We start from the raw sequence: 15,367 nt of genomic DNA on the forward strand, positions 1-15,367 counted from the left end.
GTTCGTCACTCATTACAGACACGCTATTGGAGGAATGCGTTGCGCGGCTGATTCTAGATCAGCGGGGCGAACAGGAAACCGGAAGAATAATCAGGGAGTTGGGACTTTTATTGTAGAGTCATTTCACGCGACGTTGATGATTCTGACTTCACTACTTTGTCTGCAGGGTTGTTTTGAACTCTTTAAAAAGATTTCTTTTGACGTCATGGTGCTTTTGAGAGGGCTAAATAGATTTTTAACCCCGGTTAAGTTTGTCACTCCAGCACGGGTAGAGAATTCTTTTTATATACTTAATTTTCTCCTTGGATTTTAATGCAAAATAATTTATTTAATGATTATAACGTCTCAAGTGTTGTGTTTTGATTTTATAGGTTGGAAAAACATTTATAATATATATATATATATATATATATGCTACTAAAATGTTCAAATGGATGGGAATATATAAAGTGACACACTGGGATGGATAATAATGCATGTAAACATGATTTACGTTTTACACCTGTTGCCTCCCAAAAAATACAAATTGATTTAAGTATTAAACTTACTTTGAATATTTGTACTTATTTGTGCATACCTGCTTTACCTTGTCAAAGTATTAATGACCTTTGACCCACTTCCAACAGTTTCTTTGCTTTCTGCTGGTTTAGGCTAATCTTTAAAAATCTGAAATATTTCTTGTTTGCATCCTCAGTTATTTGGAAATGGGACAGACACTTTATACCAGAGCAGTTCCTCTCCAGCTGGATTCTTTCCAGCGTCTGAAGGTGTTATGCTTCCTCCAGGGACCTTTCAAAACAAGGTGGCCTTCATCACAGGAGGGGGCACTGGACTCGGGCGAGGCATGACCGCCAATCTCTCTGCTCTGGGGGCACAATGTGTGATAGCCAGCAGGTTAGTCACCCCTCTTTCATCTGCATCTATGGTGGCAGTCGTAATGTTTTGGCACATAAGTCACACCCATAGCTTAAATAATGTAATAAAGTTATATGTTGATGTTACTTTCTGTTATTCCAGAAAACTTGATGTTTTGAAGAAAACCGCTGATGAAATTTCACAGCAGACTGGAAACAAGGTACATGGATATTATTGTACAAGTTGCATTTAAATTCTCAGAGCTGTAGCATTGCAACTCAGTGTTTCAGGATTATTGTGATTTTTGTTGAATTAATTAAATGTATTTGTTTGTTTCTTTTATACACATGATAAATGTGTTGATGTGTAAGGTTCATGCTATCCAGTGTGATGTGAGAGATCCAGCTTCAGTGGAGGCTGCTGTCAACCAGCTTGTCAATGATGTCGGTCTACCTGATGTAGGTTCAAGTCCTCACCTCCACAGTAAAGACACAGTAGATTCTCCAAACACATAAAACTCCTAGATCTGACTGAACCTGCACATTTTGGTATGATTCCATCATCTTGGTTCTCTGTCCCACAGGTGGTGATAAACAATGCTGCTGGAAACTTCATCAGCCCCTCAGAGAAGCTTTCACCTAATGCCTGGAAAACCATTACTGACATTGTCCTGAACGGCACGGCCTACATCACACTGGAGGTTGGGAAACGTCTCATTAAAGCTGAGAAAGGTAAATACTATATTCATAAGGTTATAGAAAATATGTCTACATTATTTCCACATGTATATTTAATAATAATATTAAATACAATATATTTAATAATAATTTTAAATATATTATTTCTTTTTTTGTTTTGTTTTTTGATGTGTACAAACTTTTTTTGTATTTGATTAGTTAGTATGACCACTAGATGGCAGTAAGTGCACATTTCATAAGTTTCCTGTGGCTTCTTGCACATCTCATATGCAATATTTTGAGAATGTTGCATAAATAATAAAGACTTTTTTAATAAAGACATTTTTTCAAGAATAGTACAGGAAAGTGGCACGTAATCTATTCAGAAGCCTGGCTCCTTGTGCGATTTTTACCTCTTTTTTTCCATCTTCAATCAACATATAGTAATTACAAAATGTTTAATTACCCTATTAAGTCGAAGTGCAATATGCATAGTATAAATACTGAACATTTTGGACACACAATATATTTATTATAATGGTTTATATAGTTAGTATGAAGCATTAAACTCTTTGTATCTATTTGAAAAGGTGCTGCCTTTTTGGCCATCACCACAATCTACGCTGAGAGCGGCTCTGGGTTTGTCGTGCCAAGCGCCGCGGCTAAATCTGGAGTAGAAACGCTGTGCAAGTATGTACCCTATTTACCTCCGGAGTCAGACAGCATTTCAGATGGCACACGCTAGCAGGCTGTGGCTTCATTTGAGGCGAATGTCAAATGTCCTTCTAATCTTTTTTTTTTTTCAAGGCCTGCATACATTAACATAATGAAGGTGGCGGTTTGTTTCATTTACATTTTAATTGTGAGATGGGATCTTGATCTTTTTCCCTTAAGGGGGTTGAATCATGATTAAGGGATGTTAAATATTCCAAGAGTAACAAAAGGGAAAAACAACAGCACATTGTTTACCTCGGAGCTCTGATCGGTATCTTATTATAAAGATATTCTCTCATGACATGTTTGACCATTTTCATAGTAAAATGTCTATTGTTATATGAAATTGTAGATTTGATGCCAATTCATGAGCACATGATGGTCTACACATGGAATGCATGCTTTTCATAGGTCTTATTTTCTAATGGTCTTGATTCCATGGAGAAGTTATACATCTGAATAAATTATTCTTTGACATATAAGACAATTTGACATATGCAGTAGTATCAATTTCTAGCCTTATTTGTAATTACACTCAAGTATATTTATTGAATACAGATTTTTTTTATTGTACTCCATAGTGCTGTACCCTGAGCCACTGTCATTCCCCTGCGTGATAAACCTAACAGTAGAGTCGGTCTCGGGGAGATAATGGCACTTGAAGCGGTGATGAATGACCAGATATCCCTGGAAAACATGGGACAAATTCTAGATCAGTCAGACCAGTGTGAAAGGTCTGAATTGAATCATTGTGTCCTCAGACTGCTTCTCTCATACCCACAGGTCTCTTGCAGCAGAGTGGGGCAGACACGGTATGAGATTCAATGTCATTCAGCCCGGACCAATCAAAACCAAGGTATTGTGTTCATAAAAAAGATGAATGAATAAGCAAAGAATAAGACCCTTATTTTGTTAGTTAATTTACTCGCATGTATTTAAAAAAAACACCTCAATATATATGGCAAGCCGAATTAGCTTAATCATTCTCAGGATATGAATTTTTGATATCAACAATTCAATTTTTACTAGTAAAAATTATAATTCTTGATATCAAGAATGGAATTTCTGCTAGTAATAATTGCTATTTTTGATATCAGTAATTACATTTTCACTAGTAAAAATGTGAATTCTTGGTATCAACAATCACGTCATCACTCGCAGAAATGTGTATTCTTGATATCTGCATTTTTACTAGTTAAATAACACAATAGGCTGCCATTCAAATTCAATTTCAGATATCAGAAATGCAATTCTTACTAGTAAAAACCATAATTTTTGATATTCAGATTTAAAGATATTAAGAATTATGTTTTTTACTAGTTGAAATTCAATTTTTGATATCAAGAATACACATTTCTGCGAGTGATGGCGTGATTGTTGATATCAAGAATTCACATTTTTACTAGTGAAAATGTAATTACTGATATCAAAAATAGCAATTATTACTAGTAGAAATTCTATTCTTGATATCAAGAATTATATTTTTTACTAGTAAAAATTTAATTGTCAAAAATTGATATCCTGAGAATGATTAAAAGCTAATTCGGCTTGCCATACAATATATCCGTGCCCATGCTTACAGCGCCCCCTATCTTTTTGAAGGGTGCTTTTAGCAGACTGGATCCCACGGGCATGTTCGAGAAGTCTGTGATGGATAGGATACCCACGGGTCGTTTAGGCACTCCAGGCGAGATCTCCAACCTCGCCGCCTACCTCTGCAGCGATTATGCCAGCTGGGTGTCAGGCGCGGTGAGTTTGGTGACCTTGCGTCTCTCCGGGCAAGAGCTCAACCAACCATCTTCCCCCACAGGACCTCTCCTTTTACAGCCAAAAAAAGACAGAGCCAAGGGCATACACTGCCACCCTCTCTCTCTGTATTACTCTCTGTGATGAAATTGTGGAGGATTAGAAGAACCCGTTCTCTAGAGATCGATATATACAGGCTGGCACATTACTGTAATGGCCCTAAAGTTAAGGATCTCTGACAGAGCATCTAATTATCTGTTTTTACAACTTTTGCAGCGTTAATGACTCCCCTGTCCTTGCAGGTCATCAGAATGGATGGAGGTGAATACGTCTCCATGGCTGGAGAGTTCAATGATCTGAAGAAGGTGATTTTAACTCAGTCCATCACATGTGTAGAGCAGGGAGTAATGATTACTTCATCTGTTTACCTTGATTTTATTTGGCAGGTCACAAAAGAGCAGTGGGCCATGATGGAGGCAATGATCAGAAGCACAAAAGGATCTTAAACCTGCTAAGACAGAATTCCCATTGTGAACGTGCAGTAACAGTTCTAATGCCTGTCTTCTGTTGTAACAAAGATAATGAGTATACCTCAAATTGATATGTCAACTTTATTATGAACTTTATTTTTACATTGTCGCTGTCCTTCCAAAACCTCTGATGTCCAAATATTTTTTAGGAAATAAAAAAACGACTGTTTTAATTATTAAAGGCGGGGTGTCTGATTTCTCTTAGCCGTTGTTGATGTTCAAATCACCAAAACAAACACACCCCTACCCCCATCTTTAGCTTTCGTCAGCGCTCGTCTCGGCTAATGTCCGTCCTGTGTACCTTACTGCTGATTGGCTACAAGGTTGTTTTGGTACTCGGCCCGACTCGGTTGTCTAAAGCGTAATTCGGAAATCGGTTACCCCGCCTTTAAATACTGTGTTGACAAGCACTTATTTTATGTATTTGCAAAACCGAACATAAAGGGTGACTAATAATAATGATTTATGTTTCGGAAGGACAGCAGCAACATTTATTTTGAGTCTTGAGGTTTTAGTTATATGTGGATTTGAATTTTCAATGGGTACTTTTAGAGAAATAACAAGCACTATTCAACAGTATCTAGTCAAAATCAGCAGACGTAAAATATGATAATCGTGCACATTTAATATTTTAATTTCTTTATTCCAATAACAATTTGAATGCATTCTTGATCATGGAAAATAAAATAAAATATATAAGTTACCATGGAGAAGTTGGTTTATCGTTTGAGTATGTATCTGTTTGGTAACAAATGAAACAATATGTTGCAGTTCTACACAAAACGTGACTGTCCATCTTTCGAAGGTCACCGCTTCAATTTCCAAGATAAGATCGTTGATCTGTTTAAACTCCAAGCAAGCGCTTAATCATGCACCATGTCAAGGCAGGGCTTTACACTGAAGAATGGTTTTATGTACTAAACAAACTAACATAATGCATGTTGTGATGCCGTTATATGAAACTAATCTCTGTGGATGGAAGAAACATGTACACAACGCACACAAAATATATGTCATTTAGTCAGTCTTTCAATAAGTTTAATATCTTCTTACACAGTGTCTATTGTGTTCAGCATAGAAGAGCAGGTCATTGTTTACAGTGCAAAATAATGTTGATCTAACATCAGAGACAGGACCGGGGCGATGCGTTATACTCGGCATGTGCTTACAGTCAGAAATGCCCCACGAGCTGCCATCTACAAACATGCATCGCAAAGTAAACGTACAGTAGTCCTTTAAAGTTCAATCTAGGTCCCACCAACAGGTCATGTGTTTCAGCATTCTGTACCATGTTATTGCTTTTTGCTACAATATTGTAAGATAAATTGGTTATTACGAAGAATATTCATTTAATAAATGTTGGCGTATATATTTGATGTTGGGTAGGTATTTCTTACCGTGTCCTCTTTGTTAAAGGACATGTTTCATGTATGCGGCGCGCATGGTGCAGTTCATAAGTTTCGTATCTGTTATTATCGAAAAAATCTGTACAGTTAGAAACGGTAGAAACAACGAATCGAAAAGTACGTGTTGTGAAGTCAATGTTCAGAATAAAAGAACGTAAATGTACAGTACATATGATCTAGCTACTTTACACCTGACAGGTGAGCGGTGGGCGTGCTTCTGGGATGGTATGAGTCCAGAGCCATTGAGAGAGAGAGTTCTGCCAACGGACGTCCAAAACGCTGGAGCGTCACGTGATTCATGGAGCTTTCAGATAGTTCCAGGAAGTTATGTTTTCTCTCTAAATGCTTTATTTCTTTCATTTTTTTATTCATTAAATGGCTTTCATGGGTTAGAAGTTTACCTCAGTTGGTCTGTTTAGTCGCAGCTCCATGCGTTACTAGTAACTTCCGGGAACTATTGAGAGCCTCCATTGCTGTGAAAAAACCGTTCCATTGGAGTCGACGGAGTTGACGCTACTCTCTCTCTCTCTCTCTCAATGGCTCTGGGTATGAGTACAGAGGGGTGGGTGTTGTGTTTGACGGAGGGGCTTCACATCGCCTCTGTGCACAACACGAGCGCTAACTCTGTTCTGTAGAGCTTTCCCCCATCAGACAGAGCCATGATGGCGGTTTTATATGTCGGGATTTTTTTTACTTCTAGCATCTGTTGAAGAAAGAACATCTTTAATGTTCGTTTTATCTCTGAGAACGAAGGTCCAAAATTTCATAATAATTGGTCTGTTAGACTTTTACCTTGCTGTTTTTCTCACAAAGATCTTTGAGGAGGGCGTCAAGCTCATTTTCATCCATGTAACCATTCCTGTCCTGCAAGAGACGGAGAGCAGCGTGAACGTTAACAAGCAGACGTTTGTGACAGCCACTGAGGAAACTCAGCGTCGTGCCACTTTACCATCATTTCCTGTATTTGCTGCGGAGACATTAGTGATGCCTCATGCAATGTTCTCTGGGTAGAGATTGAAAATCGGGGCATTGAGGATCGGTTTTGCACAGTCAATGCAATGACATGCTGGGTCTCGGGGTGCTCATTTGGTTCTCTGGAGAAATAACAGCCAGAGAAACTGGGCCTTAAACTTCCTTCAGATGCCTTAAGACATTTAGATGTCCTCCTGAAATAGCAATGCACTTTGAGTTGTGATTTTCTGCTGCAGAACACAAATAAAGATGTTTTGAAGAACGTTGGTACCCAAACAGCATTGGCCCCCATTGACTTCCATAGTATGGACACAAAACCACTGAGACCATTCCTTAAAATATCTTCTTTTGTGTTTGGATTTTTATGGATGAACTATCCCTTTATTGGTCTGTTGAAAGAATGGGTTTGAAGCCAGTCTCCGGATTTTCGGCATGTGTTGTCTTTTGCATTATTACTCTGTATTTTTAAATGTCCAGGCATGTGTGCAACCTGAACCTGCCAGTCAATATAGATCAGGGCTACTGTCATCAACAGTAAAGATTTCGACCCATTCAGGGACACAGTGATACATTACAATGAAGCCTGGACAGAAATGTTTAAAGTTGTTGGCAGTGATATCCAGATAAAGATCTGTCCTTGCATACTAATGCCTGCTTTCCTCAGTGCTTATACAAATACAGACACTGTGCTTGATTGTGCCCACTTAGTGCCCAGCCGTAGCTTTTGCCTTCATGTGCTGTAATTTAAGGTTGCACAAAGGATTTGATGAACAGATGCATATTTAGGGACTTACCTGATCATAGAACTCAAAAATCTTGTTGAACTCTTTTCTGGCCATTTTTACACCCTGATGAAAAGAGGAAAACCGTTTGTTCAGATGAGGAGGTTATGTTCAGAATGATGGTGTAAACTGAATTCTTAATGGAGCCTAACCTGAAATTTTAGTAGAAAGTTCTCCTGGTCTGGTAACAGCCTGTTTAAAAATAAGGGACGCCACATTCCCAGTTTTCACATCAGCGTTAAAAGCCAGTGATAAATATTTATGAATTCGCAAAACCCACTAACCTCGCCATTTCTGACAGACATAATTTCCCGTCTCTATTCGAATCGAAGATTTTAAGCTGTAAAAATTCAAACAACATTTCCTCTCTTAAATTGGAAAAACTCTCTGAGGTGGCGTTAAATGCAGCTAGATCTGTTAAGATTTGGAGCCGTTTTACCGTAGTCTGTGTGTATTCCTCTAATTTCTTCTCGTCATATGGTTTTTTGGCCCTCTGAAGTAAATCTTTCAAAAAGTTCTGAAAAACAATATAATTTTATATTACATTTACAGACTGGCAGAATTCACGGACTAATATATGGATGCTAAAGTACGGTCCTCGCCAAAAATGATGTCCAACTGAGGCTAATTTGTACAATCTCATTCGTACATTTTAGTACGATTTGCTTTTGCGCCAGTGACGTTAGGTTAAGGTGACGGGCGTCTTTAATTATTTTATTGTAAAAAGGTCTTTTGTTGAGAAGACCTTAAACCTCATGCTCATGTTAAATGTTCAAGGACATAATATAGCCACGGAAAAAATTAAGACACCGTTCCAAACGTTCATTTATGCAGCATTTCTAGATGTATCGTGGCCATTCCAGTCCAGAATCTGTTATCACATAAAAAATCATTTTGGAACTTTTCCTAAATACATGTACAAAATACTGTTATATTACTTAAAAGTGAAAATAAAACTTGTTTTCTTTGCATTATTTGAGCATCTTTTTTGTTATTTTGACCTGTTTCTCCAGTTTCATTTTGAAATGGTCTCTTATTTATTTCTGCGGCTGTGTTTTTATTAGGTCACAAGAAGTTAAAGAAAAAAGGTTGTATTAAAAAAAGTCTATAAGCATGAAGGGTTTCTCAAGCATGACATTTTTAAATAGAGATGATTCATCCTCAAATCGTTTAGTATTATTAGTTTTAATAATATTTCATGTTTATTTATAAAATATTTAATGATAAAAATAATAAACATATTAAATAAGTTTCTGACCTTAAGTTCATCAGCTTCAATGTATCCGCTGTGATCAGCATCATAATTTCTCCAGGCCTGAAATCGAACGAAAATAAACAGGATCTCTGTGAATATTGTAATTTCAGTATGTAATGTTCAGGAAATGATTTCAGTTAGAAGCAGTGAGTACCTTCATAAATTCTGCACAGGACTTTAACTGCTGTCTGAAAAATAGCAAAAAGTTTTCCTCTGTGGGTAATATTTGTACCAACTGCAAGAGAAGAAGGATGAGATTAATTGTACATGTAATACAAATGAATTTCTATGGGAAAGAGAGGGTAACGGTGTGAGTCATGAAGAGATGTCAGTTAAGAAAATGTCAAAGTCAGCAAGATCTGAGGGTATCCATTTAGAGATAACATCTCAAAGAAGATGCTCCTGAGAGAGCTACTGACAGCTGCCCTGATTGGCAGAAATCCATGTGCTTCAATGTGAACAGGCAATACAGATCTTTTTTAGAATGATGGTCTTGAGTCAGTATTAAATGGCATTTAGTCTTTTCTTAATATTTTGCAGAATTGTAGTGTTTTATATTTCAGAATTACAGGCAGGTGGCAAGAGCCACACATTTACCTTTGTCAACATGCCAAACCTTTTTAATTTTGGAACTTAAGACACCGCAGACGACAGCGTTTCGGTCAATATTGCTGGTGACAGGAATGTGTCATGACACATGTCATAAAATCTTATTAAGATTTTTGAAAATATTACCTCAGCGTGGAGATTTAGCTTTCTTACATTTCCATATAACAAATTGGCGGACACTTTTATCCAAAGCAACTTACAGTGCATTCAAGCTGTGCATTTTTTATCACTTGGGTGTTCCAAACCCATAATGCAATACTTTAACACCTGAGGCACAGGAACACTTCTTACCTCAATGATACCTATTTTCCCATCTGCATTCTGTTCATATTTCTCCACGAAGGCTTTCATTTTGTCTGTTAGTTCCTAGAGGAAAAACATTCAATGAACAGGCAGTCCTAATATATTCAGTAATTCTAAGAAAACAAAGCTTCCTGCGGTTACAGTCTATTTACTACAGAAGTTTTTGCTGATGTGTAAGAAGACCAATATGCAAAGACAATTATACATGCTGTTATGTTCAGTCCAGATTGCACAATGCTGATTGTGTTTTCCTTCTGCGCTTTATACATATACGGCAGAAGCCTCTTTCCTCAAACAACCTGCCCAGATAACAGGGCATCTTGGTATAATTTAGTGTAGTACAGTAGTAGAGTATGCAAAGCAAGTGCAAAACATCACATTAGCAGATAAAAATGGACAAATATGAATTTGAATCAAAATATTGATAAATGAACAAATGAAGATGTAAACCAGAGGCGCTTCCGGTGTCATACATAATTACATTTTAAACATATTTGTTTAACATTTTGATTTGGTTATATATATTTTGTGGGTAGTAACAGGAAGTTCTTCTGGACCAGTGTCGAGCGTTGTTTACATCATCTGAAGTGGTCTTTGTAATTATCCTTATAGAATTACTGTTTTCCTTTTGTCTCATCTCTGTTATGCGTTTGTTTCTATCATTACAGTTAGATATCCGTTGTAAAATACTCATCTTTATATTTAGTAATGTGTATTGGTTACCGTTATCTAGGTTATTTTAGGTTCAGTTTTAAGTGAAATATTTTGGATTTAGTAGCTACTGAAATTTGAATTAAAACAAAGTAGTATTACGGTATTACTTTAAATGTGTTTAAAGTTTACATTTCTCAATGTTTTTCTGTTTTATACTGTATAAACCATTAGATATATAGTTTAGCTCTCATAAATCGCTTTTAGGGGTTATATTCTTTGCAGACATGAATCATTAATAGACAAATTGGTATATACAGTAGATTCATTTTCACACTGTGGCAAGAAACCTTTACCGCAGAACACATTAACTGTCCTTGAATTAAGCTAAGGTGGGCACAGATAGACAAATAACACAGAACAGATAACCGTAATGTGTGAATAAATGAATATATGTGAGGCTTCTGAGACACATTCACTGTATAAGAACTGGAAAGCAGAGCATGACGACATCATTAGAGGTGAGAAATGAGCCAGAGGTTGATTCTCCAGTTCTGTCATACTTCATCACCTCCTTCATCATCATCTTTACCTCTAATAGGTCTGAAACTCATTGACACGGAAATCTCAATGAAACAATGGCTCTGGATCAAGTGATGAATAGTGCAATAAAGGGCCCTGACCTCCAGGATGCATCCTATGCACCAGTATTCAGGTTGGGGATTGGACAGTTTTTATCCCCTTTAAAACACGTGAATAGACAATAGCCAGGATTTTTATCTGCAATGGTGTAATGCAGATGTGTGGCGTCGGCACTGGTAACTTGAAGGTTGCATGTTCGAGTGTGATGTGCCCTCACTATGTGACCTTCAGCAATGCTTTGGGTGACAGCTTCTGTAATTACTAAACGTAATTAAACAATATTTTAGATATTCAGTACAAAACTTCTGCCATAAATCATTAGGTATCTGTTTGGCAATGTGCCCCATAAATGTTGTTTTCATGGATATTTCAACAGCAAGTCTGTTTTCCCAACTCTAGATTGAAACAAACTACGGTTCACACCAGTAATGAGTTTCATCCAAATTCATTCCACTACATCAAGACCACAAGCAGTTCCCTTCAACAACGCTGATAAAGGCTCTTTCCTCTTTGTTTTTAACACAGTTCTCTTATAGATAACACTAACAGCATGACAATCAAGTAATTGCAACTACAGAGGACTGCAGTTATTGTACAACAAACAAAGATTCTTCCTTGATTGATCCACTATGAGGCAGCCGCGCGCAGGAGCAGCAGATGTGCATGGACAGATGCAGGACGGACTGACTCTAGTGTACTGACTGAGACAAGCAGAGATAAAGTCAGTGTCTCGCTTTCGTCCTCTCTCACTGCTTCTTTGGTCTGACAAGATCATATTGTAGTTACTGCGCCACTCGTTTGACAGAACCGAAAGGGATCCATCATACCCACAGAGCATGACCATACGCATATGCTGTATAAACAGATCTTGCGAAATGCGTATTGCTAAATTACTTTTATTCTGTTTTCAGTTTTTGCTTATTTTTAAGCCACACTGTGCAGCCTTTTACAAATTACTGTCGTAATTAATACAAAATATGATTATTAATGTTATTGATAAAGCGCAATAGTTTGCAGTTTATCTCGATCTATTTGCTTCAAGGACGCAGAAGGTAAAAGAAAACTCGTGTGACTTACCAGTCCTGCTTGTTTTCGTGCTTGTTGTAGTTCTTTGATAAAATTCTGCAACTCCTTCCCCTCGATATATCCATTACCTGAGAGCATTCCAAATCAATCACACAACAGTTTCAATTCTGCCAAAAATATATTTCAAAAACATACAGACTGAAATGACTGACAATTTTTCGTTCGCCCAATTCTGAGATCGAGATCGTCACAGGTTAATTCACGTCAGATTAATCAGGTAAACAATTTCAAGCAAACTTTGAAAAACCGGTTGCAAAGCAGGTGGCAAAATAATCCCGAATTGTTCTTTCCCCAAAAAACTGTTTCACTTCACGAAATCCACAATAAAAGGGAAAGAAATTACCATCGTTGTCGTAATGATGAAATATATCCAGGAACTGAGATGCGGAGATCTCTACTCCTTGAAGGTAAGCGTTTGCCATGTTTTTGCCGTGTACTGGTGTTTCGCACTGTGATGCTGTGATGTGGTTTCTGATGTCTCCAGTATTTAAACGTGCTTGCGCCCTCCTCCACTCTGATGCGCGCACCTCTGTATCCGCAGGTGTAGCGCGCACTCCAGTGACTTACTGCTGAGCCACACGGATGTGAGGCGCATTTAAATGAGGACTGATGTCACAAAAACCAAGACCACATTGAATCTGTAATACACTTAAAATAGAAAGTGTGGAACATCTGGCCACATAAAACGCCATTTCACAATCTGATATGCACGAAGTGCGCTGTTTGGCACCATTGAATACAGATTTTCCATTAGGCAAAATGTCCACTTCGGTTCCAACCTCCATTATGATTAAAAGTATATCCTACTGAAGTTGCTGGGGAAATGATTTCTAAAAATCACAGTAAAATCATAAGAGCTTGTTTGGGTGGAAAATCGAGAATTTTATATAGATATTTTTTGGTTCACCGATTTAGTTCGGACGACCTGGAGGGTTTAGATTGTTTCTTAGTTTTTTTTTACAATATGTAGGCTACTCCAAGCTTTTAGATGTTAGATACTAGTAATTTATAAAAACGGAATTACATTTTTTGTGACTGTACATTATAAGTTGAGACAGTGTGTGAATATGTGCAAAAATACAATAGGTAATGGTAAAAGGGTCAGGGTAATAGACTCAGAATCCAAACAGAGCCAGAAGCTCTTTTTTGCCTTGTGTGTACAAACTAGGGATGTCATAATCCTAACCAAAAGAATTCACATTAACAATGTTATATATATATATTATGGTTTTCAAATCAACAAATAATCTTTAATTTTGTTAATTTTGTGTCTTCTCGTTTTTGGCCAAGAAATCACACTTAAAAATTGAGTTTTAGGAGAGATTGTCTGTAACCATTGTGGCTCTTAAAGGAACAGGTCACCCAAAAACGAAACTTCTGTCATTTGCTCACCCTCAGATTGTTCCAAACCTGTATACATTTTTTTGTTCTGCTTAACACAAAGGAAGAAGTTTGGAAGAATGTCAGTCACCAAACAGATCTCATCCCCTATTGACTCTGATATAGATTTTCCCTACTATGGCAGGTGCTCAAATATTTTTGATATCATCATATGTGTAGAATTAACACAATTTCAAAGATCATGGTTTTAATATTATGATTATTGACAATACATGTATATTGTGACCCCTACAAACTAATGCAAACCTGGATTCATAGAAACAATTCCCCTTTGTCTCTACAGAAAGCATTCCACTGCTGGGTTTGTTGTTTTTGTTCCTTCTCTCTTGTTTACAGAACATTAATTCATAAAGATAAGCAATGACCCGAGAGATAATTGCTCTCCATATGTTTTTAATGAGGCTCCCCTCCCAGACAAATTGCACCCTGGCAGACAGACAGATAGATGGACAGCTCAAGCCCCCTCATGCAATTAAAAACCTCACTGGTAACCTGACAGACTGTGTGAAATGAACTTCATACATGATGTTCATGGTCACTCCACAAAAAATATGTGCTTTATGAATCGTTAAGAACATTCATGGTTCAAATCAAAGAACCGAAAGAGACTAGTCAACCTAATGCTGTCACCTGCAACTTCATGTCTGTGGTTGGATGGGTGGTATTTGTTTGGGGCTTAGTGACTGGACACTGTTTTCTTCACGGACACATGAGTGTATACGTGTTGTCTGACAGCTGTGGTGTGAGTCCAGGCCATTATGAAACACTCCTGCAGAGTAATGTTGTGAGAAACTTACATCACACCTTAAGTGCACTGTGGCACCTGCACATGTAAACAACTCGTCTACACCTCAGGTGCTGAGATACACACCATATGATGTCTGCTTGATTAAAAATACTTGCTTGTTTTTGTTTTATTGCCACTGTATGTGTTTAAAATCAGTCGAATACTGACTTCATTGATGTATCATTTCAAAACCTGTTCATCAAACTTGATTTTAGACAATTTGATTTTAATCCACAGTTTTGATTGCCTTAAAGGGATGTTTCACATAAATATAACAATTCTGTCATTATTTGTTTACCTCATGTCATTTAAAACATGTATATGATTCTTTCTTCTGTGGAATGCAAAAGAATATTTCGAGAAATGTCCCTGTGGTTTTGTGTTCATACGATGGAAGTCAATGGGGGACAGTGTTGTTTGGTTACCAACATTCTTCAAAATATCTTCTTTTGTGTTCTGCAGAGGAAAGAAAGTCATACAGGTTTCGAATGACAAGAAGGTGAGTGAATGACGAAACTATTCATTTTGGGTGAACTATCCTTTTAAGCTTTCATGAATTGACATTCTAACGCCCTGGCTATGGTTCATACAAGAACACACTGGAACTTTCCAACATCTGCCGCAGTTTTGTGAACTCTGTGACTTGGCATAATTGTATTAGGAATTTGAAAACTCCCTTCAGTAAAATATGCCTACATTTTGTTATTCATGAAACAGCAACATGTCCATTAAGCAGCTCATTGTTGAGCAACCGGTGGGAAATAGAAACCATCTTTGAGTTATTATTTTTTGTCTTGATCACTCATACGTTTACTTTATTATATTCCTCACTTGCTTATTTGTGTTTTTATTTGTTTTCATGGTAGAAATGTCTACACTGAAATTATTATGATCTGCAAAATGATTGCATGAATCATTTTTAATAATTTGCGACTTAGCCATTTGCTAAAT

At 37.2% G+C, this 15,367-nt stretch overlaps 2 protein-coding genes across 3 annotated transcripts; one reads left to right on the forward strand and one right to left on the reverse strand.

The window, feature by feature from the left end:
- The first annotated feature begins 133 nt into the window (after positions 1 to 133).
- decr1 (2,4-dienoyl CoA reductase 1, mitochondrial) lies at positions 134 to 4,551 on the forward strand. 2 transcript variants are annotated; one of them, XM_057339592.1, is made up of 10 exons: positions 134 to 268; positions 695 to 894; positions 1,018 to 1,075; positions 1,227 to 1,313; positions 1,439 to 1,586; positions 2,123 to 2,222; positions 3,030 to 3,102; positions 3,849 to 3,995; positions 4,295 to 4,357; positions 4,439 to 4,551. In XM_057339592.1, the coding sequence occupies exons 1-10, from the start codon at positions 137 to 139 to the stop codon at positions 4,496 to 4,498; spliced, it is 1,068 nt and encodes a 355-aa protein (XP_057195575.1). In that variant the 5' UTR covers positions 134 to 136; the 3' UTR covers positions 4,499 to 4,551. The 2 variants fall into 2 exon arrangements, with proteins under 2 accessions (XP_057195575.1, XP_057195574.1); XM_057339591.1 differs by having other exon boundaries at positions 4,295 to 4,498.
- Positions 4,552 to 6,506: 1,955 nt separating this feature from the next.
- calb1 (calbindin 1) lies at positions 6,507 to 12,781 on the reverse strand. The gene is made up of 11 exons (XM_057339594.1): positions 12,572 to 12,781; positions 12,220 to 12,296; positions 9,838 to 9,912; positions 9,092 to 9,172; positions 8,941 to 8,997; positions 8,122 to 8,199; positions 7,967 to 8,022; positions 7,835 to 7,874; positions 7,695 to 7,748; positions 6,721 to 6,792; positions 6,507 to 6,631 (listed from the first exon to the last, which is right to left on the reverse strand). Exons 1-11 carry the CDS (start codon positions 12,648 to 12,650, stop codon positions 6,518 to 6,520), a joined length of 783 nt encoding a protein of 260 aa, XP_057195577.1. The 5' UTR covers positions 12,651 to 12,781; the 3' UTR covers positions 6,507 to 6,517.
- Between the last annotated feature and the right edge of the window lie 2,586 nt (positions 12,782 to 15,367).

Source organism: Triplophysa rosa, linkage group LG8 (genome assembly GCF_024868665.1).
Source record: "Triplophysa rosa linkage group LG8, Trosa_1v2, whole genome shotgun sequence".
NCBI lineage: Eukaryota > Metazoa > Chordata > Actinopteri > Cypriniformes > Nemacheilidae > Triplophysa > Triplophysa rosa.

Coding starts and splice junctions, on each gene's coding strand:
- decr1 (XM_057339591.1), top strand. CDS start 137: ATGATTCTGACTTCACTACTTTGTCTGCAGGGTTGTTTTGAACTCTTT. Junction 269..694: donor AGTTTGTCACTCCAGCACGG/GTAGAGAATTCT, acceptor TTGCATCCTCAG/TTATTTGGAAATGGGACAGA. Junction 895..1,017: donor CAATGTGTGATAGCCAGCAG/GTTAGTCACCCC, acceptor CTGTTATTCCAG/AAAACTTGATGTTTTGAAGA.
- calb1 (XM_057339594.1), bottom strand. CDS start 12,650: ATGGCAAACGCTTACCTTCAAGGAGTAGAGATCTCCGCATCTCAGTTC. Junction 8,023..8,121: donor AGGAATACACACAGACTACG/GTAAAACGGCTC, acceptor GAATTTTTACAG/CTTAAAATCTTCGATTCGAA. Junction 6,793..7,694: donor TTTTTGAGTTCTATGATCAG/GTAAGTCCCTAA, acceptor CGTCTCTTGCAG/GACAGGAATGGTTACATGGA.